The sequence below is a fragment of the Rhinopithecus roxellana genome, chromosome 18 (assembly GCF_007565055.1).
Source record: "Rhinopithecus roxellana isolate Shanxi Qingling chromosome 18, ASM756505v1, whole genome shotgun sequence".
Lineage (NCBI taxonomy): Eukaryota > Metazoa > Chordata > Mammalia > Primates > Cercopithecidae > Rhinopithecus > Rhinopithecus roxellana.
The window spans coordinates 46,784,197-46,810,771 of NC_044566.1; the positions used below are offsets into that span (position 1 = coordinate 46,784,197).

General features: G+C 43.8%; 1 protein-coding gene across 1 annotated transcript in view; it reads left to right on the forward strand.

Moving 5' to 3' along the window:
• Window positions 1-5,659: 5,659 nt before the first annotated feature.
• Window positions 5,660-26,575, forward strand: part of SIAH3 (siah E3 ubiquitin protein ligase family member 3) — a 73,620-nt gene continuing 52,704 nt past the window's right edge. Inside the window, exon 1 of the mRNA XM_010368043.2 lies at window positions 5,660-5,875. Coding sequence (XP_010366345.1) covers window positions 5,741-5,875 — 135 coding nt within the window. The 5' untranslated portion in view covers window positions 5,660-5,740. The remainder of the gene's footprint in view (window positions 5,876-26,575) is intronic.

Consider the following 26,575-nt stretch of genomic DNA (forward strand, 5'->3'; position numbering starts at 1 on the left):
CAAACTCTCAGTAAACTAGGAGCAGAAGGAAACTTCTTCAACTTGATAAATAATAACTACAATAAACCTACAGCCAACATCATATTTAATGGTGAGAAAATAGAAGGTTTCCCACTAAGATCAAGAACAAGGCAAGGATGTCCTCTCTCACCATCTCTTTTCAATATTGTACTGGAAGTTCTAGCTAATGCAATAAGACAAGGAAAGGAAATAAAATGTATACAGATTGAGAAAAAAGAAATAAAACTACCTTTCTTTACAGATGACATGATTATTTATGTAGAAAACTCAAAAGAATCAACAAAATCTTCAAACTAATAAATGATCATAACAAAGGTGTAGAATACAACATTAATACATAAAAGTCAATTTATTTCCTATAAGTAAATAATGACCAAGTAGAATTTGAAATTAAAAACACAATACTATTTACATTAGCACCCAAGAAGACATAGTTGTAAATCTAACAATTTTTCAACAAATGGTGCTGAAACTGGACATCTGTATGCAGATTTAAAAAAGGAATCTAGACACAGATCTTACACAATTCACAAAAATTAGCTTAAAACTTGAACGTAACCAAGATATCTTTCAGTAGATGAACAGATAAACAAACTGTGGTCACCCAATGGGACATTACTCAGTGTTAAAAACATATGAGCTATCAAGTCATGAATAGACATGGATATTAAATGTATGTTACTAAGTGAAAGAAGCCAATTCAAAAAGACTACATACTATATGGTTCCAATTACATGACATTTTGAAAAAGGCAAAACTATGGCATAGACAGCATAAAGATCAGTGGTTGCCAAGAGCTGGAGGAGGTGGGTGGGAAGGGATGAATAAACAGAGCACAGAGGATATTTAGAGCAATGAAAATACTCTCTATGATACTCTAACAATGGATTTGGGTCATTTTGCATTTGTTCAGACCCGTAGAATGTACAACACCAAGAGTGAATCCTAGTATAAGCTATGAACTCTGGATGGTGGTGATGAGTCAGTGTGGGTTCATTAATTGTAGCAAATGCACCCCTGTAGTGGGGGGTGTTGATAATAGGGGAGGCGGTGCAGGTGTGGGGGTGGGGGGAAATGAGGTATTTCTGTACTTTTCTCTCAATTTTGCTGTGAACCTAAAACTACTCTAAAAACATTAGGTCTTTAATTTCTTAAAACTCAAGATAAAATTAAAGGAGCATTGATTTTTATATTTTAAGCACAAGCATGAGATTATCAACACAAAGTTTTAGATCTTTGACCTATTGGATGGCATCCTCATTTTGTGTACAATCGTTTTATTTTAAAAATACCTTTTCAAGGCCTTTGACAAAATTCAACAGCCTTTCATGCTAAAAACTCTCAATAAATTAGGTATTGATAGGACGTATATCAGAATAATAAGAGCTACTTATGACAAACGCACAGCCAGTATCATACTGAATGGGCAAAAACTGGAAGCATTCCCTTTGAAAACTGGCACAAGATAGGGATGCCCTCTCTCACCAATCCTATTCAACATAGTGTTGGAAGTTCTGGCCAGGACAATCAGGTAGGAGAAAGAAATAAAGGATATTCGATTAGGAAAAGAGGAAGTCAAATTGTCCCTGTTTGCAGATGACATGACTGTATATTTAGAAAACCCCATTGTCTCAGCCCAAAATCTCCTTAAGCTGATAAGCAACTTCAGCAAAGTCTCAGGATACAAAATCAATGTGCAAAAATCACAGGCATTCTTATACATCAATAACAGACAAACAGAGAGCCAAATCATGAGTGAACTCCCATTCACAATTGCTTCAAAGAGAATAAAATACCTAGGAATCCAACTTACAAGGGATGTGAAGGACCTTTTCAAGAAGAACTACAAACCACTGCTCAGTGAAATAAAAGAGGACACAAATAAATGGAAGAACATTCCATGCTCATGGATAGGAAGAATTGATATTGTGAAAATGGCCATACTGCCCAAGGTAATTTACAGATTTAAGGCCATCCCCATCAAGCTACCAATGACTTTCTTCACAGAATTGGAAAAAACTACTTTAAAGTTCGTGTGGAACCAAAAAAGAACCCGCATTGCCAAGACAATCCTAAGCCAAAAGAACAAAGCTGGAAGCATCATGCTACCTGACTTCAAACTATACTGCAAGGCTATAGTAACCAAAACAGCATGGTACTGGTACCAAAACAGAGATATAGACAAATGGAACAGAATAGATCCCTCAGAAATAATACCACACATCTACAACCATCTGATCTTTGACCAACCTGACAAAAACAAGAAATGGGAAAAGGATTGCCTATTTAATAAATGGTGCTGGGAAAACTGGCTAGCCATATGTAGAAAGCTGAAACTGGATCCCTTCCTTACATCTTATACAAAAATTAATTCAAGATGGATTAAAGACTTAAATGTTAGACCTAAAACCATAAAAACCCTAGAAGAAAACCTAGGCAATACCATTCAGGACATAGGCATGGGCAAGGACTTCATATCTAAAACACCAAAAGCAATGGCAACAAAAGCGAAAATTGATAAATGGGATCTAATTAAACTAAAGAGCTTCTGTACAGCAAAAAAAAAAAAAAAAAAAAAACTACCATCAGAGTGAAGAGGCAACCTACAGAATGGGAGAAAAGTTTTGCAATCTACTCATCTACAAAGGGCTAATATCCAGAATCTACAAAGAACTCAAACAAATTTACAAGAAAAAAACAACCCCATCAAAAAGTGGGCAAAGGATATGAACAGACACTTCTCAACAGAAGACATTTATGCAGCCAACAGACACATGAAAAAATGCTCATCATCACTGGCCATCAGAGAAATGCAAATCAAAACTACAGTTAAATACCATCTCATGCCAGTTAGAATGGCGATCATTAAAAAGTCAGGAAACAACAGGTGCTGGAGAGGATGTGGAGAAATAGGAACACTTTTTATACCTTTGGTGGGACTATAAACTGGTTCAGCCATTGTGGAAGACAGTGTGGCAACTCCTCAAGGATCTAGAACTAGAAATACCATTTGACCCAGCCATCCCATTACTGGGTATATACCCAAAAGATTATAAATCATGCTGCTATAAAGACACATGCACATGTATGTTTATTGCAGCACTATTCACAATAGCAAAGACTTGGAACCAACCCAAATGTTCATCAGTGATAGACTGGATTAAGAAAATGTGACACATATACACCATGGAATACTATGCAGCCATAAAAAGGATGAGTTCATGTCCTTTGTAGGGACAGGGATAAAGCTGGAAATCATTCTGAGCAAACTATTGCAGGGACAGAAAACCAAACACCACATGTTCTCACTCATAGGTGGGAATTGAACAATGAGAACACTTGGACACAGGAAGGGGAACATCACACACCAGGGCCTATCATGGGGTGGGGGGAGGGGAGAGAAATAGCATTAGGAGATATACCTCATGTAAATGACGAGTTAATGGGTGCAGCACACCAACATGGCACATGTATACATATGTAACAAACCTGCACATTGTGCACATGTACCCTAGAACTTAAAGTATAATAATAATAATAAAAAGAAATAGGAAGAATATTACATTAAAAAAATACCTTTTCAAAAAAAAAATCAGAAATTCCCATTCTCATGGAACTTACTTCTAGCAGGATGGATGACAGAAACAATACATTTTTAAAAAGTAAAGAAAAACAAAACAAAAAAATCAACACAATCGTTCCACTACAGCCAAAGATGTAAAAATAATTTGAACGTTTCTGAATTATGAATATATCTTTAAGGAATCTATGAGAGTACCTGCACACTTTCAGTTTTTAAAACAAGTAAGCCAATGAAAGGATATTAAATGTTTTCCCAGTGAACTGCTGAAAGCTTATTTGCTGGACAATACAAACTTTAGAAAGCTTCTGGTTTTGTGGGTCAGCAGCCCTTATTAGGTGCCATGTAACAGGTGGCTCCAGGGACTCATGTCCTATAAAAATATTACATTGATGAGGTTCTAATCAGTTCAAATGTTGTCATCTTCTAGTTTGGTGCCAGTGTAGTTATTTTAAAAGTGCAAAGTTTCCATTTTTAATTGGTGCTCAGTTTGTCTCTTAAAACATTGGTTTGGTTTTAAGTTAAATGCAAGTTAAAATGAACAACCTGGGCTCTGTCCTGGCATCAATAAACTTGTGCATTATTTTTATCCTGTATGTTATTCTGTTGTTAGTTTAATTGCCTGACCAAGTCACAGACCTAGGGATTCCACGTGTGCATATGTTTTGCATACAATACAACCCAAGCATTGTAGCCAGAGCAGAACAAGAGCCATGCAGGAGGGGGCAATGGGCTCACGCTCACAGGGTGCAGTTCACAGTGGGGGCTGATCCTGCTCCAGGCAGCACTGGATCTGGCCTGACTTCTCAACAGAGAAACAGCCAGTGAAGAGGGAAAACACAATACACTCAACTGCCCTGCTTTAGCTGCAAAAACTAAACCATCAGAGCTAGTCCCGAAAAACCCAAAGTCCTTCAAGAACTGCTAAGGAATCTTTCTTCAAGAACCAGCAGCCTCCTGTCCCCCCACCAGCCCTGTTCTGGGGAGCAAGGACAGGTTTGCAGTCTGAGGACTGGAATCCCCTCTCCCTGTGCCAGCACAGAAATGTGCTGCTAGCATTTGCAGAAACAAGTAAATGATGTGGTATGTGCATCCTTAATCTCTATTTTAATGTTTCCAACAATCTAGTGGTTAATTAGCAATTTGCTGCCCACCAATATGCAAATGAATGACAAGCAAAGGTTCTCTGCATCTGTAATTATTTTGTTGATTTACAAGCCTCTTTCCTCTTAGTGTAGGTTTTTCTGTGTGTGTGCATTCATGCATCAGGGATATCATTATTTTTTGAAGCATAGTCTGTGCATTTTTATCCTTTAATACTTTCAGACTTCAGTAATCACAGTATTTTGAAAAAAAGAATGTATATATGTGTGTATATATATATATATATATATATAGTAATACATATATATGTGCTTCCCTCCACCCCTCAACTCCAAATGCATTTGTCAGGGATTCTTTTCTTTGGTAAAGAGTGGAGAGTAAGATTTATCAAGGGGCTGTAATCCAAATTGCAGAAAGTCAGAACGCAAGATTGAAAGATACACATTTTTGCTGCTGCCAAGTCCTTATCTGGAATCAGAGTCTAGTAATATTTTATTTTCTCCCAAGCAGCTCTGGTGAGTCGAGCCACGATCTGCGTTATCCATCTGCCTACTTTGGAGCGGGGTGTTGTACTATTTGGCTGCTTAAACGCTTTACGTTCTTGCCAGGGCATTAAGAAAGACTCTCATGTTAAATTAAGTCAATTAATAAATGGAGACACATTAAGCAATCAATTTTGTCAGCCTATCTCCCCAGCATTAGGTATGGTTGGCTGTAATCACAAGATAAATGCAATGTGCTGATCTATGGTAATGTTCAATAATACGTTCTCCGCCAGGTTCAATTCATCAGGGAGTTTCGGTAGGGAAGGCATTTGTTATTGGCTGTCTCTGCACCTCAAGGATAACATTTCTGTCCTTTTGATTGGCCGCCTCACTGCTGCAAGATTCTAACCGTCTTATTTTGATGATGAATATGAAGGCGCGCTAAGCCCGGCTGGAGCGGAGTGTCTCAGAGGCTGCGCTCCTTCCAGAGCCCAAGGACTCACAGCTTCCTCCGCTGCCTTCCCGGGCCAACAACCCCCCAAAAGTTGTGATGCTTTTCTTTACCCAGTGCTTTGGGGCTGTATTAGATCTCATTCATCTCCGATTTCAGCACTACAAAGCTAAACGGGTTTTCTCCGCTGCCGGGCAACTTGTCTGTGTCGTCAACCCCACTCACAACCTGAAGGTGAGTCTCTGTGTCATTTTATCTTCACTGGGCTCAGGTTCAAGTCCTTTCTCGGAGGCGGCAGCGACCCTCCGGTGAGCGCGTGCAGCCCTTTGCAAAGCCAGGTCGCGGGGGCTGGATCCGGCGTGTTTGCCTCGGCTCACTCTCGCTCTCTAGGTGGCTGGGTGCTGTTAGTGACCGAGCGTTGTTTCCCTAACTGGCAGGAAAAATTGGATTGATGGTCTGGTGTCTTTCCCCGACGCTGTCAACCTGAGAGTGGCGTGGGGGGCAGAAGTGAGGGTGGTGGAGGGAACAGGGGGCGTCCCCATCGCTCCCCCTAATATTTGTGGGCAAGTGCTCGGGAGACAGGATTTGAAGTTAGCCAAATTGCTCTCTGTCCCATGTGTTGGGAGAGGTGGTCAAACACGAGGATTTTAGAAGCTGCTGCGGGGTGAGGAATCCTGAAACAGGGACCTGGAGGTTGGTGGGGGTGGGGGAGGGTTCTTTCTGCAAAGTGTTTGTCCTTGTCCTCGGACTCGTGTGTGTGTGGTGTCGGGAGGATTTTGGCTTATTTCCTTCCTGCTGGTTAGATGCGCTCCTTGTACTGGAGCAGGATTTGCCTGGATTGTGTAATAATGAAACCAGCTCCGAGCTGCCGCCGCGGCTGCCTGGAGCTCCCTAGGCAGCTGGGTGCTGGGTTGCTCGTGGCTGCCTAGCTGCCCCGCGGCCTCTGCATTTGTACCCTCAGGTCAGTGCCCTTTTAGAGACCAGACAAAATATGGGGTCCGGCAGAGCCGCTAAACATCACAGCCAAGACTGACCGGGAAAGGAACGATGGGCCACTGGCTGGGGTGGTAGGGAGGAGGGGAAGTCAGGGGAGTGGGGGCTGGGGAGACGGTGAAGCTGAACTCCCCGGATGGGAAACTCAGCACCTTAGTTTCTCCTAACATAAAAGGTGGACTCGTTGGAAGTTCCTTTCCTGTTCTCCTGTGTAAGACAGGACTGAGTGCCGGGGGGAGGGGCCATGTCTGCAGCGCCCGACAGTCTCTGTGAGGATAGATCTGTCCTTCTGACCACTGCTGTTGGGGAGGAAGAGCATTGCCTGTTGTCCATTACTTTATAAACTCTCACGGCCAGACTATCCTCAGCTGCAGCGTCGCAGGTCAGCGCTGATGGGTACCCCCACTCCTAGAAGTTCCGCGGAAAGACAGCTGCCTGGAGCTGCTGGGGCTACATGCCAAGACCAGTCCTGGTGGAGGAGCGATGGACTGTTCTGGGACCCCTATGGTGCACCTGACCTAGGATCTGACTCTCTCTGGTACCCCAGCTGTGACGAATACCATCGCATGCAACTGTTCACACCTGTTCTTGCTTGCGAGCTCTTTCCTCTCGTTCCACTATTTCTTTTCTTCTTGTATAATTTAGTTTTATAAATAAGAATTCACACCAGTCACCCTTGGCAAAGCAAGTATATAGCATACACATTAAAATATAATTCTGAATTCCATTTTATGGCCACTTTTGAGACCGCATTCAAACTTCCATTATTTTGTCACTTTGCATTAGTTAGTTCCCTTGGGGCAAGAAATTTTGTTTACTTCTGTTTTGTATTTTAATACCTTTAAAAATTGCTTATGAGACTTTAGCGTTTCTGAAGTTTGAATTTATATGGTTCATTGACTGCAGCTGATGATGGAGAACAGCGAGGTGTTAAGGCCTCTGTGTGGCGTGAGAGGAAACCACTTGTGTGTATTTCTCAATGATGTCTGCCTGGGTATTGACAAATCGTCTTGCCGCCCTGACCCAGGAGTCCAGAGTTAGCGTTGGAGGCCTTGAGTCAGCTCTGGCCAGCTGTGTGAACTTAAACGCCTCCTGCACCTCTTTGAGCCTTCCCTTCCTCACCTTTTAAATGGGCTTATGAACATCTGCCCTTTCTCCGCCTCAGCTTTTGAGACTGAAGAGAGGTATCAGAGGTGTTTCGCAACTCTCCTCTAAAAATGATGTATGTTATTGTATATATAATTTGTAGAGTTCCAATAGCAAATTCAAAAGTTGTCACTGAACACATTCAGGCAATTTAGAAATCAGATAATCAGTAACATAAAAATGGATGACATGCTTTGAGAGGCTAGGGCTCACTTTTTCACTTACACGCTTATCTGGCTTTTCATTTCCCTTAAAAAAACACTTAGGGATTTTTGCTCAGAGGAACATCACCCCAGATAAAGCAAGTTGAGTGCTGCTAATGTCCCCAGGATGTGGAATGAGGCACACAGGATTTGGAGAGGGCTCCAGGTAGGGAGAGACCTGGAGGGTGCAGGTGGCCCATCAGGTAAGTTGTACCCCCTTCTCAAACCTAAGGGCTGATAGTCATTTGCAGAGCTTTAAAAGGACTAACTCTATGGGAGCATCACTGCCCCACTGCTTGTGTTAAAAAGCACATGTAACCTCAAAAAAACTCCTTCTAAACACTAATTTCCATAAACAGACCACGGAAATATGCCTTGGATGTAATAAGCTGTCATCTATGTAATGAGGAGGAATGTCCTTCTTTTTTTAAAGGAAAAAAAAATTCTGTGGCAATATTAACCCAGAATAGCTATTGATCTGCCGTGCTTCCCCACACTTTGTATGACAGGCCAGTACATGAAATGGTGACCAAGGACAGAGAGACTACAACCTTGCGTTCAATTTTCTGGGTTGCGTGTAGCTACAAAGAGGGCTGGGAAGCTTGTGTTTTTCTTTGTGGAAGCATTTATGTGTTTTATCCTTTCCTGGGCTTTCCTGAGAATTCGAACCAACAGCATTTTAGAACCTGAGGCAAGTGCTGAGTTATAATCAAAATTCTCTTACAAAGCAAAGAAAATTGTGTATTTGCCATGCTTCTATAGGTCACCTTCATTCTCAATCTTATTATAGTGATTACTCAGTAACCTGGGATTCCTTCAAGCAAGCTGATGCCTTTCCTTCTAAATGGAAGGCAGAGCCTTCCTGGGGACATCAGATCCTCTGGTTAAAGCCATTACACCCCTGAAGCTCACCCTAATTAAAAGCGACATTTAGAGTAGCCAGCCTTGAACATAAGAGACCTCAGCTTTCAGTGAGTGCCAGGCAGTGGAGTGCAAACAAGACCTTTTCCCTCAGTCTCTGTCTCTGTCTCTGAGGACCACTTGCACAGATTAGGGTTCCAAATGGTGCCCCCACTTTTTTCCACCCTGTGAAAAGTGACCGTCAAGGAGCCAGCTCTCTTGGCCGGCTGCCCTCTGCTTCCTCATTCACAGTGGTTATTGAAATGTGGCGAGCAGACTTCAGGCTGGCGCTCATGAGGACGCCTGCTCCTGGTCCTGATTCAGCACTCCTCTCTCCCTCCTGTCCTTTGCTTGTTTCTAAACCAAGAAAGCCTTTCTCTCCTGGCTCCACTCCCACTGGCAGTAGCTGCTTCTACAATGTCCTGCCCTGGGCAGCCCTGCCTTCTTTTGCACCATCTGCAGAGGTGCCCTCTGAGGGGAGGATCGGTCAGTCCCTGTGCCCAGGTTTTTCCAGAGAAGGCTCTGTAGTGCTAGCCAGAGCCCTTCTGGCATCGGTCATGAGCACTTCCCAAGCAGGCAGTAGCTAGGCTGAGGCTGGCTGAGTGGCTTCCTCCTCTTAACCACAGCCTTTGATAAACAAGTTTCTGAAAGAAGAATAGCAAAATGCTTTCTGGCAAACTTCCATGAGGCCCTCTCTGATACCTCCACCCCGTGCCTGCACCACCCCAGACAACCCCATTAACCTTGGGTTACAACAGAAACACACACGTGCACACACACACACGAACACATGGAATGGGAGGGGTATATGGGACAATCGTGGCTTTAAGTGCCTGACAGATATGAAATCTAAAGCTAGGGCACTTCAGTACCATTTGTTGATGCATCCACGTGCCTTTCATTCTAAGACCAACCTGTGTGGATAAATGTGTATTGAGTGGCAGTGGGGAGGGTGGGAGCTGTAAGGAAGAGGAGGAGGCAGGACCGGGAAAGGAGAGATGTGAGATGTGTGCCCGCCTTTGCCATTTATAGGATAATCTTTGGAAATCCCGTGCTGCACCGGGCTTTGCTAACTCTGTTTCACACAGCACAGCAGGCGGCTGAATGAGAGGTAAAGACCTGAGCATTGTCTTTAGAGATTTAGAGGTGGCCTTTGGAGTGTTCTGCATGAATACCTACTTTAAGCAGTTAAAGGCTTCCTACAAGATTGTTTAATAGCTGATATGTGGGTTACTCAGTTCCTCTCCACACAGTCACCTCTGACGGTCCCATTCCCAGAGCTCTGGGCATTTCACAGTCTTCTTTCTCTGTCCAGTCTGGAGTCACTTTGCCAGAGGGGCTGGAGAAAGGGTAAGGAAGGGGACCCCAAGCTGGTGGGGGTCACTGTGCGAGCGTTATTCTAAAGGCTTTGCAGCCTCTTCCGGCCCATGGGTTTCTGTGAATATTGTATGACACTCCACTCTGTGGGCTCAGAGCAGTCGTGCGGCTTTTCTGGTTAATGGTGATTGCAAATGAGGCTCCTGAGTCATGTAACGGGGAGGCCCAGAGCCCGGAGCAGTAATTTGGTTAGCCGTGTGCCAGTGATTGAGTTGTAGGGGAGGCTGAAGCTGGCGGCTGTGAGGAGGTGAGCCGATTACCTCTGTACTACATTGATCCAGCAGCCTCGAAGCAAATTTGGTGGAATTCTCTTCACCATGATCCCTCAACCTGCAGGGACTGTTTGAGAAAATTAGAAAATAGATACTGAAAGCTTTCTTTGAAATCCACAGAGAGGTCTGAGTTATTTGGATGGCTTCCCTGGGGTAAGATGGATTATTTTCCTAGCAATTAACAACAAGAAAAAAATTAACTGTGGAGATATTTTACCCTTAGCAAAGTCATCTTCATCCACTAGCTCTGTTCCTCCAAAGGGAAACAGTGACCTGGTTAGACACGAAATGTCCGGTGGAAGGAATCAACCCAAAGAATGGAGACCTTACTGACAAAATTGAGACTAGAAATTAGGTCTTCTAGGTCAGGTGCGGTGGCTCACACCGATAATCCCAGCACTTGGGAGGCCAAGGCAGGTGGATCACCTTAGGTCAGGAGTTTGAGACCAACCTGGCCAACGTGGTAAAACCCGGTCTCTACTAAAAATACAAAAATTAACTGGGCGTGGTGGCGGGCACCTGTAGTCCCAGCTACTTGGGAGGCTGAGGCAGGAGAATCGCTTGAACCCAGGAGGTGGAGGTTGCGGTGAGCCGAGATCGTGCCACTGTACTCCAACCTGGGCAACAAGAGCAAAACTCCATCTCAAAAAAAAAAAAAAAAAGGAAGTTAGGTCATCTAACATCAGATCTATATTCCTACACTGCCCCAGGTTACCTTCAAATTATGCTAAGCTAAAAGTCCCTTCCTCCAGATGCATGGTGTGAGAGTGAAAACTTGCAAGAGTCCCCTTCCTGTACCCTATCTCCCTTCCCGGGGCCAGCAGCATGACACCCTGGGCTGCACCACACACCTTGCCATCTCCCCTTTACCACAGCCACATTTTCTTCACAAATTAGAGCTTCTAAGTCATCATCCTTCCTTAATCCCTCACCCCTTCTATGAGTTTGGGCCATAATTTTGAAAGACACAATCTGAATGTTGAAATTGGGAAAGATGAAAGTCCCAAAAATATAACTATGGAAAAAAGTTTTTTTAATTTTAAGACCCTTATTTACATTTTTAAGAGAAACACACAAAATACAACAGAGTGTTTTATAGGCCACTTAACACAATAAAAGAGGCAATAGTAACATACATATTTTTGCAAGCATAAACACTCAGATATACTAACAACTGTAGCATGGGGATAAGTTATAAACAGACAAACTATATTCATAAAGAACTAGATCAACAGAGAAATGTATAAATGCATATTACTATGGTTGGTAATTGTGTGCACCCAGCTTTATAACTGTGGCTATCTGAAACACTATGATGGACAACGTAAATCTTTTGATGGATGGCTCAAAAACCAGCGAGTCACCATTGCATGTGCAGTCACCCAAACCACCGAGATCTCAAGAAATTGTATCTTTCACAAATGCAGACGTACAGAAAGGACAGCTCTTTATTTACTGAGGAAGTTTCAGCGTTTTTACACACACGCACAATGCCTATACACAAGGTCAACATTGTGATAATGTACTTTCCTGGAGTCAAATTTGCAACAAAAAAAAAAATAATCCGCAAAACAAGAGAGAACTCTCTAAAAGTCTTTACACAATGTATACATCTATTATTGGAGACAATACGAAGATTAAATACATAGCATAGTATATTGGCACTGTGTGTGAAAGGGCAGAAGTAGTACATGATTAAATAATTTGGCAGGGGAGTTTTTTCGTATCTTTCACCTGCATTTTCACTTCTTCTAGAATCTTCAAAATAGTCGCCGCACTTGTATTTGGAGAGTGGTTGTGGTCTACAAATTTTATAAGTGTATGCTGTCCACTTGAAAGTTTGGTTATTGCTGGGCCATTGCAATTAAATGATTTTCTGCTATCACAGCACCAATGTAATTAGCTTTTAAACTTTTATCTTTCACCATTAAATAGCTTCATACACTTAACTTATCACAGCATTTTTGTGAGGGGTCAATTTCACAGATCTCTTCCATTGTGTTGTAAGGAATATATAAGAATGAATGATACTCGGCTTCCCCAGTACCAAATCTGTATTAGGGTTCTCCAGAGAGCTAGAACCAATAAGATATGTGTGTATACGGATATATGAGAGGGGATTTATTAGGGAAATTGGCTCACACGATTATGACTGCTTAGTAGTCCCACGACATGCCCATCTGCAAGCTGGAGACCCTGGGATGCCAGTAGCATGGCTCGCTGCAAGTCCGAAGGCCTTAGAACCAGGGAAGCCAATGGTTAACTCTCATTTAAATGTGGTTGCTGGTGTAAGTCCTGGAGTCCAAAGGCTGGTGAACTTGGGGTTCTGATGTCCAAGGCAGCAGAAGAAAAGTCTGTCCCGGCTCTCAGAGAGAGATTGATTTGTTTTCTGTATTTGTTTCTCCCAGCCATCAGCCAATGAGATGGTGCCCACCAACACTGAGAGCAGCTCTTCCCCAGATAACCCACTCATACTCACACACTAACCTCCCCTGGAAACACCCTCACAGAAACACCCAGCATAATGCTTTACCAGATTTCTAGGTATTTTTAAATTCAGTCAACTTGACACCTAAAATTTAGTTCACAAGTCCACAACTTAGCACCCATACGCATCTCCTTAAATCATACTTAATTTCCGCATAAGACAATAACAAGGTAATAGTTTGCCTAACACGATACAACTAACATGGTGCAGTTATCCTGCATATAACCTAAATGTACCAATCCTTTCTCCAGATTTTGACTTTCAGAATTTTAACATTTGGGATTTTAATCTTTTGGGAATGAGATTTTTCAGGATTTTAGACTTTAGGGATTTTGATCTTTGGGGATTTCAACTTTTAGGATTATAATGTTTGTGATTGCATCTTTTGGGATTATGACTGGCACCAATTGTTAGCATTGTCATTATGATGAAAGCAGCTACTCAAAGCTGGCTTTGACTCCCCACATGCCTCACCTGGCTATCTTTCTCTGCCTTCCCTTCCTCTCTGCAAACTTTGGTGCTTGCTGTTTCTTGGTATTTTGTGAGTTATCTTTGGCCTTGAAGAGAATTGTGAATAGAACAATTTTTTTGCCTCATGTGAAAGTCAGATTTGTCCTTAATGTTTAGCTTCAAAGAAAGCATGGAACCCCGTTGGGCTCTGAGCCTGGAAGACAGGCTGGGTCTCAGGAAGACACTCATGCCTGCATGAGACAGGAGCTGAACGAGCTGGGGCCTGTCATTCACAGAGCCAGGAGCCATGCAGATAAATCCCCTTCTCTGCTCATCCTGAAAACGTGCCCCTCATGACTTATGCATTCCTTCTTTTCATTAGCAGAGGCTCGAGTAAGCACGTTGGTAGGTGGCTCTGTGAGGGGTATCTGATTTGAAGGGTATATATCTGCAGGCTCAGTGACACCACTCTGAGATTCAGCAGGGTAGAGAGACAGATGGAGGCAGAAACTGCATGTCCCTGTGAGGTTGTACATTTTCTCTCTGCCCTGCAGTTCGCTGCACCTTGAGGACATAGCTTCCCTCTGAGCGGGGCATGGATGACAAGGGGGATGATGCTCAGTCCAGGCTGCAGCCTCTGGAATCAAGGAAGGGCAAGACAGAACCCCTAGATCCCACTGTCATCAGAAAATTAAACATTAATGAGCTAAGCCCTAGGCCTGAGTTCTCTACACTCCAACTTGAGTTTCTACACACACACACACACAGAAATAATGGCAATTCTGAGATGCTCCCCTGTGTGGGCCCTGAGTGGTCTCTGAATAGAAGTGTAAGATCACAGAATGCAAAGCCCAGTGGGTGGGGAAAACTGGCCCCCAGCACAGTGGAAGAACAAATAGAGAGAAACAAGACCCTTCTTCCCCACCCAGTCTGTAACCAACCAGCCTCAGGAAAGAGGTAAGTGGAGAAAGTGGTGTTGGGAAAGAAGAGAAATGTTTTAGTTGAGGACCTAAAGTATGAATTTTGGAGTTAGATCTGGGTTTGAATCCAATGTTGCATTCCTTGGATAATATCGTTGGTCTCCCACAGTCTGCATGTCCTCCCCTATAAAATGGTTGTTGTAAAGATTAAATAATATGATGTGCAGTCCGGGCACGGTGGTTCATGCCTATAATCCCAGCGCTTTGGGAGACTGAGGCAGAAGGATTCTTAAGCCCAGGCATTCGAGACCAGCCTGGGCAACATAGTGAGACCTCATGTCTCCAAAAATATAAATATTAGCAGAGCATGATGAACCCCACACCTGTAGTGTCAGCTATTCAGGGTGGAGGGACTGAGGTAGGATGATCGCTTGAGCCCAGGAGGTCCAGGCTGTGGTAAGCCATGATTGCACCACTGCACTCCAGCCTGGGTAGCAGTACAAGATCCTGTCTCAAAAAATATACATACGATTTACATAAAGTGTTCAGCACAGCACCTGGCATATTATAATTACTCCATTAACAGTAGTTATCATCATTACTAGTAGATGAGTCCTGCAGAGATGTTACTTGATGCACGAAATGTGACCCAAGTTCCTTTGCCTAAGTTTAGGTGACCAAACTTTTACTCCAACTGTATGTTGGAGGGAAGGGGGAAGATACAGCAGTAAAATGACATACCTGTTGAGGACCATGCTTTTGAAGCACACAGTGTTTAAGCTGAGAGCCAGAATAATGTTCTAGTTCAAGGACCCGGTCTAACAAATGTGGTTCAAGGGGATGAAGTGACTTGCCCCAGGTTCCCACTGATGAGGCTCCAACAGAGCTGGGGATGGCACTTTGGTTAAGGACATTGACTCTATAATATGTCCCCATGACAGTGCTGGACCTCTTCCCAGAGGGGTCTTGTTCTCAGGACCTTGTTAAGGTATAAACCAGCTGGACAACAGCGGGGCATTAAAAAGGCAAATGGTCCTCGTGTCTCTAGTGCTGGCACAAATATATAGTGAGAGACAGGGATGAGGCTCTAAATGAAGTCACCAAACCCTTGCAGCCATCGTCCCAGACCTTCAAACAGCAGGATGGATCCAAACACTACATATTCATCTTGACTATGGCACCATCAGAAAACAGATCAGAAGCAAACATAATGTTTTTACTAGAAGAACAGAGTCTTTGTGGATAATTTAGAATTGTGGTCTAACTGGAAATGTCAGTTTTACTTGCAAGATGCTATATCTTGTAATCATTTCTTGGTCCTTTAATGTATTTTTAATCAAGAATAAATCCATGATAAGAAGGGAACTGCACATTGCAGAGCTGTTTTCAGCTGTGGCACCAGCACTCCAGCAAGGAGAGTGTAGCCTGAGAAAGGAAACGGTAGGCCCTGGCTCCCCAAGATGAAAAGGACATGATCTTCTGCAGAAGAGATGGGCCACTGCAGCCCATGCTTGGAGAGGGAGGGCAGGGTTAGCTTGGCATTAGGAAGGCCCCATAGAGATGAAACCAAATGCAGATCAGTAACACAGATTTTACAAAAGACTGGTCAGCAAGCCTTGCCACCTGCCAGCTTCATAACCAGACTTCATGGCCCCTCGGATCTAACTGCTACGACTCTGCCAAGATGTGCCAGGGAGTCCAGGGCAAGTGGCCACTTGGAACTTCGGGTTCCCGCTGTGTACTTTAGGGATGTATGATGACTTATACTAGGCCAAGGCGGCTACACATCCTGAAACCCTGACAATAGTTTTCTACTGTATTAGTTACGCACACAATAAAAGCAATAATGATAATAACCACAAAATGCTACATCGAGGAACTATGTTAAGTGCTATTACATTTAATCATCACTGGGAAGTAGTATATTATTATCATTCTCCGTTATACAGAATATCAAAACAGAAAAAGGTTGAAAAGCTTACTCAATGTCACCCAGGTCTTTGTGGCAGAACCTTTTTTAAAAATTAAAATTCTGTGCTTTAAAGCATGTCTTGATATGTCATCCCTCAGAGTTACTTTTCACGACAAACAACTGAGCTGACATGCTTGGCCTTAGGATTAATATTGAGTATATTTCACTTTAAAACGCTGAGCCGGGACCCTGTCTTATTCATTCTGTGTGTATAAACGCACACAGAGATGCTCTGGCTCTGGGCGGGCCATCCTGGTAGCATTCTCTGTGCTTCTCTATGCTGCCTGGTGGGATCAAGTTCCTGTGACCTGTGCAGTGACTTGTTCCCTTCCTCCTGCTTGCTGGAATAACCTCCCAAATTTACCACTGCATCCAAATCCTTATCTCGGGCTCTGTTTTTGGGGAACCCAAATTAAGACTATGTGTATATTTTTTAACTGCCTAACATTTATTGAGCACTTACTAAGTGCCAAGTACTGTACTAAGTGATTTACCTGAATTGCCTTTTAAAAAATCCTCAGGATAATTCATTAGTCTATTTCCAGTTTACACATGAGGAAGCTGAGGCACAGAGAGATGAAGTAACCTGTCCAGAACCCATTCCATGAGCAGCAGAGTTTAGCTCCTGGTCTTTTTTTGTTTGTGTGTTTGTTTGTTTGTTTGTTTTTGAGCCAGAGTTTCCCTCTGCTACCCAGGCTGGAGGGGAGTGGTGCGATCGCCACTCACTGCAACCTCCACCTCCTGGGTTCAAGGGATTCTCACGCCTCAGCCTCCCAAGTAGCTGGGATTACAGGTGCACACCACCACTCCCGGCTAATTTTTGTATTTTTGGCAGAGATGGGGTTTCACCATGTTGGCAAGGCTGGTCTTGAACTCCTTACCTCAGGGGATCCACCCACCTCGGCCTCCCAAAGTGCTGGGATTACAGGCGTCGGCCACAGCACCCGGCCTAGCTCTTGCTTTTAACCTTGATGTTGAGCTAGCTCTCCTTCCTGATCATAGAATTGGTTGTCTGGAAGCTTCTACAAAGAGCTAAGCCCTCCAAATTCAGGCTTGGTAAAAATGATGATTTTTGTTTGTTTGTTTCTTGAGACGGAGTCTCGCTCTGTTGCCCAGACTGGAGTGCAGTGGCGCGATCTCGGCTCACTGCAACCTCCACCTCCCGGGTTCAATTGATTATCCTGTCTCAGCCTCCCGAGTAGCTGGGATTACAGGCGGGTGCCACCACGCCTGGCTAATTTTTTGTATTTTTAGTAGAGACAGAGTTCCACCATGTTAGTCAGGATGGTCTCGATCTCCTGACCTCATGATCTGTATGCCTTGGGCTCCCAAAGTGCTGGGATTACAGGCGTGAGCCACCGCACACAGCCTAAAAATTATGGTTTGTATACAATATTTCTGGAAAATCTTTGCCACAACTTTATGTAAATGCCCAATTCAAAATTATCCTGTAGGAAAGGAAGTTTGTGCTCTATGACCATGTTTTTTTAAGAAAGGAGTTATCTGGTTTAACAGGTGGACAAAAATGTCTGCAACTGGGACTGGTCTCCAAATCTGGGCCATATGATTGTCTTGTCATTATCTAACAGTGGAAGCTGGTTGACCACATTGGAAATGCAAATGCTCTCTAAGCATTCACATACTATGAAACAGGCTGCTTTTTCTCTAAAAAAAAAGAAAGAAGTCTATTTATACAAAGGAAAAATGGCCTTTAAGAGAACGTGGCTTTTAGCATGTAACACCTGTTCTCTAAGAGATCCACAGGCCTTTTGAAATTTCCTTTCTCATTAGCAGTCATACTCTATAACTAATTTTTTTTTTTTCTAAAATCAAAGAGGAACGAAACTTTAATGACCATTTCCTACCTAATTTAACTCAGCTTCTACCTTGGTTTCTGGTAAATGCTTCCCCTTATGCCCTTCCAACATTTTCTTTTTCAAATATTGCTGTGAGAAGAACTGAGTGCAGGAGGCGTCAGGGTGAGAGGTGGGCTTCTGGAAGGAAAGCAGGATGATGCCTCCAAGCCGTGTGTCCAGGTCGAAAGCCAGAGAAAGGAGGCACTGTGTCCACATTGACCCTAGAAAGCGGGAGGAAAACACTCAGGCAGGAGCCAAGGAGGGAGAATCACCAAAGGAGGTCTCAGAGCCACCTCATTAAACAGCACTGATATCTGGGAAAAGTCACCAAGGGGTGCAGAAGGCTCACAGGAGAGACTGGAATGGAAGGAATGAAAAGGAAACCTGAGGAAAGGCCTCAGACATGAGTGATGTGCCATCGTCACAATTCCCTGTCCTCCATGATGTCTGCTTGTCACAGTGTCCCCCAGGGTGGTGGCCTGGGGGCACTGGGACAGGCGCTGGCACTGCAGGAACCTGACTGTTCTCTGCCACCCCAGTGCCTTGTGCGAGCCTCCCTGTAAGCAGGAGGGCTGATGAGCACATCAAGAAGCTGCCTCATTGAAGCCAAAGTGCTACATCTGTTTATGGTAATTAAATAAATGCCAGTTGGACCCTTCTCAGTGTGCTTACTGAAGCAAGTGCCAGAAACGCGCTGCTCTCCAAGAATCGGAGAGAAATTAGAAGCAGAAAGGCAAGCTCCCAGGCACTTACCACCCACTCCTTGAAAAGACTTGGCCAAGGAGGTTTACTCAGAATCAAGAGGCTAAGCTTTCATTTGCAGTTCTGGCTTGCTTCCTTGTGTGGTCTTGAGCAAGTTGCTTAACCTTGGATACTTAATCTGTCAGATGAGAAGATGACACTTGCCCTTTACCTCCCTCCAAGGTGACCTTGGTGTGCAAAGATGAGTCTTTACAATTGAACTGATTTATAGGCTGCCTCTTTTCGAAAAAGTTTGAGGCAATTTACACCAAATGGTGGGGTGATGTGGTGAATACAATAGACATAAAATGGAGAATGCAAACAGGTTAATTTTATGAGTTTAACCCATTTATCGTGGGTGACAGAAATTTAATAGAAAAGAAAATCCACAGAGGTATTTTAAACACTTATCAATGTGTTGGAAATATCATGGACTTTGGACTAGGATGTGGCTTCAAATTTAGTTCTAATATTCATATCTACGAGATCCTTGGCAAGTTACTTCATCACCTTGAGCTTCGTTTACCTTGCCTATAATAATACACACAATGGAGGCTAAAGAAGAATTAATATGGTAAATATAACCAAAAGCACCTAGACCAGAGCCTGGCACACAGTCGTGCTTTCATAAACATTGATTTCTTTTGGCCTGTATGCATTCCTCCCTCCCTCCCTTCCTTCCTTCCTTCCTCCTTGTCTTTCTGTTTCTTCCTTTCTCTCTTTATTTTTCTTTCTTTATTTTTATTTCCGTCTCTTTCTCTCTCCTTCCTCCTTTCCTTCCTTTTTTTCGTTCTTTTTCAAATTTAAATAAGGAAGTCCCCAAAACACTCCTCACATTATTTGATGAGTGAGTTAGAGAAGAACCTCTGGGAATGAGAAACAGTTTGAAATTAGGAAAGGAAGTGAGCCTTGACATGCAGTGAGGGGACAAATTTTCAAAGTGAGTGATGACTCTATGAACGAATCCAAAGTCACCAGATGAGTCTCTTAAATTCTCTGAGTCTTATTTTATTACTGGAGTATAGAATTAATAAGTTTGGTTTCCTCCTTTGCCCCCTGGATCTCCCCAAAAGATTTGGGAGTAGAAAAGGGAGAGCTGGGAAGATGTTTTCTCCACGTGAAGCTGAGAAGACGAGGGCCACTGTTATGGTGTCCCTAGGGGACACAAATCCAGGTAGACATGAAGCTTCAGTGGGAAACATGGGGCTGGCACTAGGGCGGCAGATGTCTACACATTTACCACTAACCAATTATAAAATAAAGATGACAAATGCAATTCTCTTTTACTGTCTGAGGTCACGTGGGTATGTCCAAGCAGGCAGGATGTGGTGTGTAAAAAGTGACCACCGGCAAATATTACAGGCAACCGAGGACATCCAGGAACGTCCAGAACAGGAAGCAGGGTCACAGCCACAAGGTTATTGACTGAGGCAGGATTTCTTTATTTCAACTTTTAAGTTTGGGGTACACGTGCAGGGTGTGAAGGTTTATTTCATAGGGAAACGCGTCCCATGTTGGTTTACTGCACAGATCATCCCGTCACCCAGGTAGTAAACTCAGCATCCATTAGCTGTTCTTCCTGATGCTCTCCTTTCCCCCATCCCCTCACAGGTGCCCTGTGTGTGTTGTTCTCCCCTGCCATGTGTCCATGTGTTCTCATCAATAATCAGCTCCCACTTATAAGTGAAAACATGCTGTATTTTGGTTTTCTGTTCCTGCATTAGTTTGCTGAGGATAATGGCTTCCAACTCCATCTATGTCCCTGCAAAGGACATGATCTTGTTCCTTTTTATAGCTGCATTGTATTCCATGGTGTATATGCACTACATGTTCTTTACCCAGGCTATCACTAATGGGCATTTAGATTGATTCTGTCTTTGCTATTGTAAATAGTGCTACAATGAACATATGCGTGCGTGTGTCTTTATAATAAAATAACCTGGCAGGACTTGTCATGACCTAGTCTCGCCTTCTCTTCTGTGAAGCCTTTCCTGATAACCCTTGACCCCCTCTATCTGCCTCACTGGTTCTCACTGATTTTACGCACAAAGCTCAGACTCTCCACTCTAGGCATTCACTTGCATATCCATGTCCCTATCAGACGGTGAGTTCCCCAAGGGCTCTGTATCCCCAGGCCTGGTATAAATGACTGGCTTGTATAGTGGGTGCATAGTAGATGTAGGTCTAATTAATAAATAAAGGCTAAGAACTGCAAGAACAAGGCAAGGAAGTGGGAAAACTAAGCATGTTATCAATACAGAGGCTGAAGAACAGGGAAAGAATCTGGCGTCTCCCAAAGCGTGCTCTAAGGCAGAAACATGATATTCAGAGAGCTGTCATGTACAAGACCAGAGCCTGAGGAGCAGTGAGACTTGGTCCCAAGCCCCGCAGATCCCTCCAGCCTGTGGAGAGTGTTAAGTTTCTGAGCCAGACTGGGTCTGAGCTCACAGCTGGGGTCGAAGATATAGAAGGTTTAGCTTAATGCTAAGTGCTGGTCTCTGGAGTCACACTACCTGGGTTCAGCTACTGCCTCTACAGCTGCCAGCCATGTGACTTTGGACTTGAGTTTTAGCTTTTTGGGGACCTCAGTTTTCTCATCTGTAAAATGGCAACTGCCTGCCTCCTCTGGTTGTTCTGAGGACTAAATGAGTTAATATAATAAAGTGCTTGGCACAGAATAAATGCTATACAGATGTTAGCTGCTATTATTACTATTGTTGTTGTTATTATTATCATTACTAGATGTGAGGAGGGAACCCTTAGTTCATAGGTCCTGATGCTGATGCAGTGAAAGGAGAGAAAAGAGTCTAGTGTGTCCGGCTTCCATTTACTGGATTGTAGCTGCTCTAACTGTGACTGATTAATAGTTGATAATCTGAAGACTAGTTCTCTACATGCTATTGAGAAATACTTTAAGTTTCATTTTTGGAGAGCCTGGGAAATAGTCACTATCACAATAACACCAAAGGTTGACTTTTTTGAACAATGGGTTTGAGATTTGTTTGTGAGTATATTCAAGTAAATCAGGGAGCTTTGTGGTTTGGGAGGTGGTGGAGAAAATCAGTCTTCCTCCTTCTGCCCTTCTAGTCTATCTTGTGGCCTCTCACACCTGCTGAAGGGAACAAAAGAACAGGGAAAGACCCTTTAATAATTAAAGGAAAGTTTCTATTTACTTGTCTTTAAACACACACTTATAAAGCATTTACTATGTGTTAGGCACACACTGTTCTAATTACTAATATTAACTTATTTGATCCTCACATAACCCTGTGAAATAGAGCTATGATTATATAGATGAGGGATCTGAGGTCCAGAGAGGCTTAGCAATAAGTCCAAAGCCACACAGCAGCAAGTGGTGGAGTCAGGATTGTGAACTCAGGAGTTCCTCCTGCATCACCTCCAGAAGGCGTAAGATTAGGTACCAGCACAAGACGGTCAGCACCCCTCTTCTGGCCCAGAGTAGGTCGGTTCGCGGGCCTGACTCTGGGTGGCCCAGCTTTGGAAGGGAGGTGTCACGTCCCACAGACACTGAACTGGAAGCCCAACGGGACAGCCTCCAAGAGGACCGGGATGCTGCCCACCAGCCATGGACCCTCAGCTCGCAGGGAGCACTGCCCTGGAACCTGAGGCCTCTCTGCTGCATCTTCCTGTTGGTTTCCTATTCCTTAGTCTCAGAAGGTGCTAACTTCTGAATTTCAGTGAAATTTGAGGCCCAGGGGATATTCTCCCTTTTTTCCAAGCAAGAAGAGAAAGCCCCAGGGAGCCCATCCATGTCAGTAAGCAGCTCTGTGTGATTGCTGGGCCTTCACAATTGGACAGCCTTTTCTTTCCCCCGATAGAGATAAATGTTGATAACTCAATGATGATAAAAACATTGTAAAGTGTCAAGCACAGCATGTTTAGTTACAAAAGCTAGGAATAATTGCTTCAGCTTTGCTGCTAAGAAAACCAGTTGTTGAGTCCAGGCTAATTCTAGTAAGAAATTGGCATTCAGGGATTAATTATTTGGAATGTAATGACTGCTACAACCCAAACTAATGAGAACAGAAGGCAGTTTCCAATTAGAATTCTGGGAATGAGATAGGCTTTGCCAGGCTGAATGGTACAGAATGGAAGAGCTTTTTATTCCCTTTTTTGTTGTTGTTGTTGTTGTTGTTGTTTTCCTTTTTGACCTCAGTATTGGTTGGGCAAAAAATAAGAAAGCGTTTTGCAAGAACAGCTTCTGAGAAGACTAGCCAAAAGTCTGTGCAGACGCCTCGGGAAAACTCTTGATTGATTGTTAAAAGCCTGGCTGAGCTCTTCCTGGAGGCCCTGAGCAGACTGGGGGCAAGCAGGCCAGGGTGAGTCATCGCCATGATAGGGAGAGGGAGCCGGCTCTGGGCATGGAATCAGACCTGTCCCTGCCACTTACCAGCTCTGACCTTCCACAGGTCATGTCCCCTTTCTGAGTCTGTCCCCCTGTTGCAAAACCGGAATGGATAGCAGCACTTACCCTGCCAACTGCAATGGTTTATCACGAGGATCAAATGAGAAAATATCTGACAAGGTGCTCTTCAATCTTTAAATCACAATGTGGATAGGCAATATCATTTGAATGAACCACCCTCTTTCTGTTCCTTTTATTTGTGTGCTTAGCTCTGCCTTGTTCTAAAAAGGACTGCCGTGTGTGTGTGTATGTGTGCACGTGCGTGTGTGGGTGTAATTTCTTACACACACTATGAGCGCCATGTAGAATAACTGTCATGGCAGGCAGTTGGTCAGTACCAAAAAAGACCCAGGGTGGTTGACTGGGTCCAGCTACACAATAGCCTGAGGGCCCTGGGAGGCAGTTGATTCACTCTAAGAGAGTCTAAGATGTCTGACCTTCAGCGATGCCCTTGTCAGACCTGGATCATGGATGATGGAGGAGAAATGAGGAAAAGAAGTGGGGGTAGCTTTTTCATTCAAGTGTTTATTTATTGAGCACCTACTATGAGCATACATTTATTGACACCTGCTGTGGAGAGTGGTGCTGTAATGGAGAGAAGAAAAGAATCCTTAGAAGATGCCCACTATAAGGGGTACCTCATGGGAGAGGTCCCAAATTTGTCACCTGTTTCCCAGTTCCTATCCAGTTCCCCCCACCTCCGTCTCTGCTTTCTGGCTGTTGTTGGCAATAGGGATGCTGAACAGAATTTCCCTGAATTCTTTCAACTACCCAGAAGGCACATGCATCAAAGTCCCACCACAAAATAAAGAGTCTTCAGATTGCCAACAGGACTTGGATGATCAGAGTATGTTCTGAGAGAGGATTTAGACCTGATGCTTTTAGGATAAATCAAAGTCAACAGAAAAATAGCAAGTGTTGCTGAGGATGTGGGGGAATTGGAACCCTTGTGCATTGCTGGTAAGAATGTAAAATGGTGCAGCTGCTATAAAAAAACATAGCTCGAAAAAATTTAACATAGAATTACCATATGACCTAGAATTATACTTCGGGGCATATACCCAAAAGAATTGAAAATAAAAAGTCAAATGGATGTTTATTGCAGTATTATTCACAATAGCCAAGAGGTGGAAACAGCCCAAGTGTCCGTCAACAGAGGAATCAATAAACAAATGTGGCAGATACATAGACTGGGATATTATTCAGCCACAAAAAGGAATGACATTCTGACGTCCCACATGAGTAAACCCTGAAAACATTATGTTCAACGAAATAAGCCAGACCCAAAAGGACAAATATTAGATGATTCCATTTACATGAAATTTCTCAAGTAGGCAAGTCCATAGAGACAGAAATTAGATTAGAGGCTACCAGGGATGGGGGAATTGGAAACAAGGAGTTCCTGCTTCATGGCCACAGTGTCTCTCTGGGGTGAGGAAAGGTTCTGAAAATAGATAGTGGCGATGGTCACACACATTGTGAATATAATTAATGCCACTGAATTGTACACTTACACATGGCTAAAATGGAAGATTTTATTTTAGATATGTTTTACCACAATAAAAATATATATATACTTTGCTTAAATCAAAACAAACAAAAGAAAAAGGCCAAGTCCCCAGGCAGAGTTGGGCATGGCGGGGCCCTTGCCCACCTGGGTGGCCGCACCCCACACCTCTCTTCCTTCCTCCCTAGGCATTTCCCGCTGGCTCTCCCTAGCGCTCATCTGGCCCTCGCACCGCTGGGTTGGAAATGCTCTCCCACCCTCCCAAAGTCCGTCTTCTCAGGCCACCCGACCAAGGTGGGGTTCCTTGGCTGTATGCTCTAAAGGACCCATGCTCCTTCGCTCCAGAATATGCAGCTTAGCAGTGGGATATCTGAATGGTGTCTGACTCCTCTATGAGACATGAATGCTGTGAAAATAGGGTTTTGGTTTCATCTCTCCACTATGGAGACACTGCATAATAGGCCCTCAATAAATACATACATGTTGGGTGAAGAGACACATGAAGGAATTAACTGTTCCGTCTTCTCTCTCATGTCCCCTCCTTCCTCTTTATCCCACTATCCATTACCCACAGCACTCACTGCTGTCTGAAACAGTGTGATGTCTTCATTGCTTTATGTTTCTATGGTGTCCCTGCCTTCTGATTAGAGTATAAACTGCTTGAGAGGAGGGACTATTTCTTCCTTGCCCACTGTAGCTTCCCCAGTCTAGAACAGTGCCTGGCATATTGGAGGGGCTCAACAAGTATCTACTGAGTGAATGTATAGCAGACCTTCATTAACTCCTTCCCGGATTATTTTCTACTCCATATCAGTGCCAGAGTTGTGGTCTACAAATATCGATTTGCACATGACCCCCTTCTGCTGAAAGCCTCAGTGCCTCCCCCAATTCCTGGAGGTAATAAAATCTGTGTTCCTGTTGGTGCATACACTGGCCTCTCCTGGCACCCCCTCGTCACTGACCATACCTTCTCACTGCTGGAAGGCTCAAAGCTCATTACATAGACCATTCTTTTTTTTTTTTTTTTTTTTTTCCTGAGGCAGAGTCTCGCTCTGTCTCCCAGGCTGTAATACAGTGGGCCCGATCTCAGCTCACTGCAACCTCCACCTCCTGGGTTCAAACGATTCTCTTGCCTCAGCCTTCCAAGTAGCTGGAACTACAGGCATGCACCACCATGCCCAGCCAATTTTTGTATTTTTAGTAGAGACGGGGTTTCGCCATGTTGGCCAGGCTGGTCTCAAGCTCCTAGCCTCAGGTGATCCACCTGCCTCGGCCTCCCAAAGTTCTGGGATTACAGGTGTGAGCTACCATGCCCCGCCAACATAGACCATTCTTAACTCATTCTGTGCTCTCTCCCCAAAACACCCTCCTCTGCCTTTTTGATTAGTACTTTCTTACCTTCCAGGGCCACTCAGAGGTCCTCTCCTGCTGGGAGCCCTTCCTCAAACCTCCTATGTCTGTCTCTAACATGGTATAAAACTGCTACCCAGCTGGGTTCTCCCATTAGACTCAGGCCCTGAAGAGCTGGGAGCAAGTTTAGTTCATCTCCATGCCTCAATGCCCGGTAGATGGTAAGCACCAGTGAAGAGGGCTTTAACCAACCCCAACTCTTCAGAGTGAATTTGGAAATGAAGCAAGTTGCCTCTTGATTGAGATAAATGACCTCAGTGTTGTAAAACCACC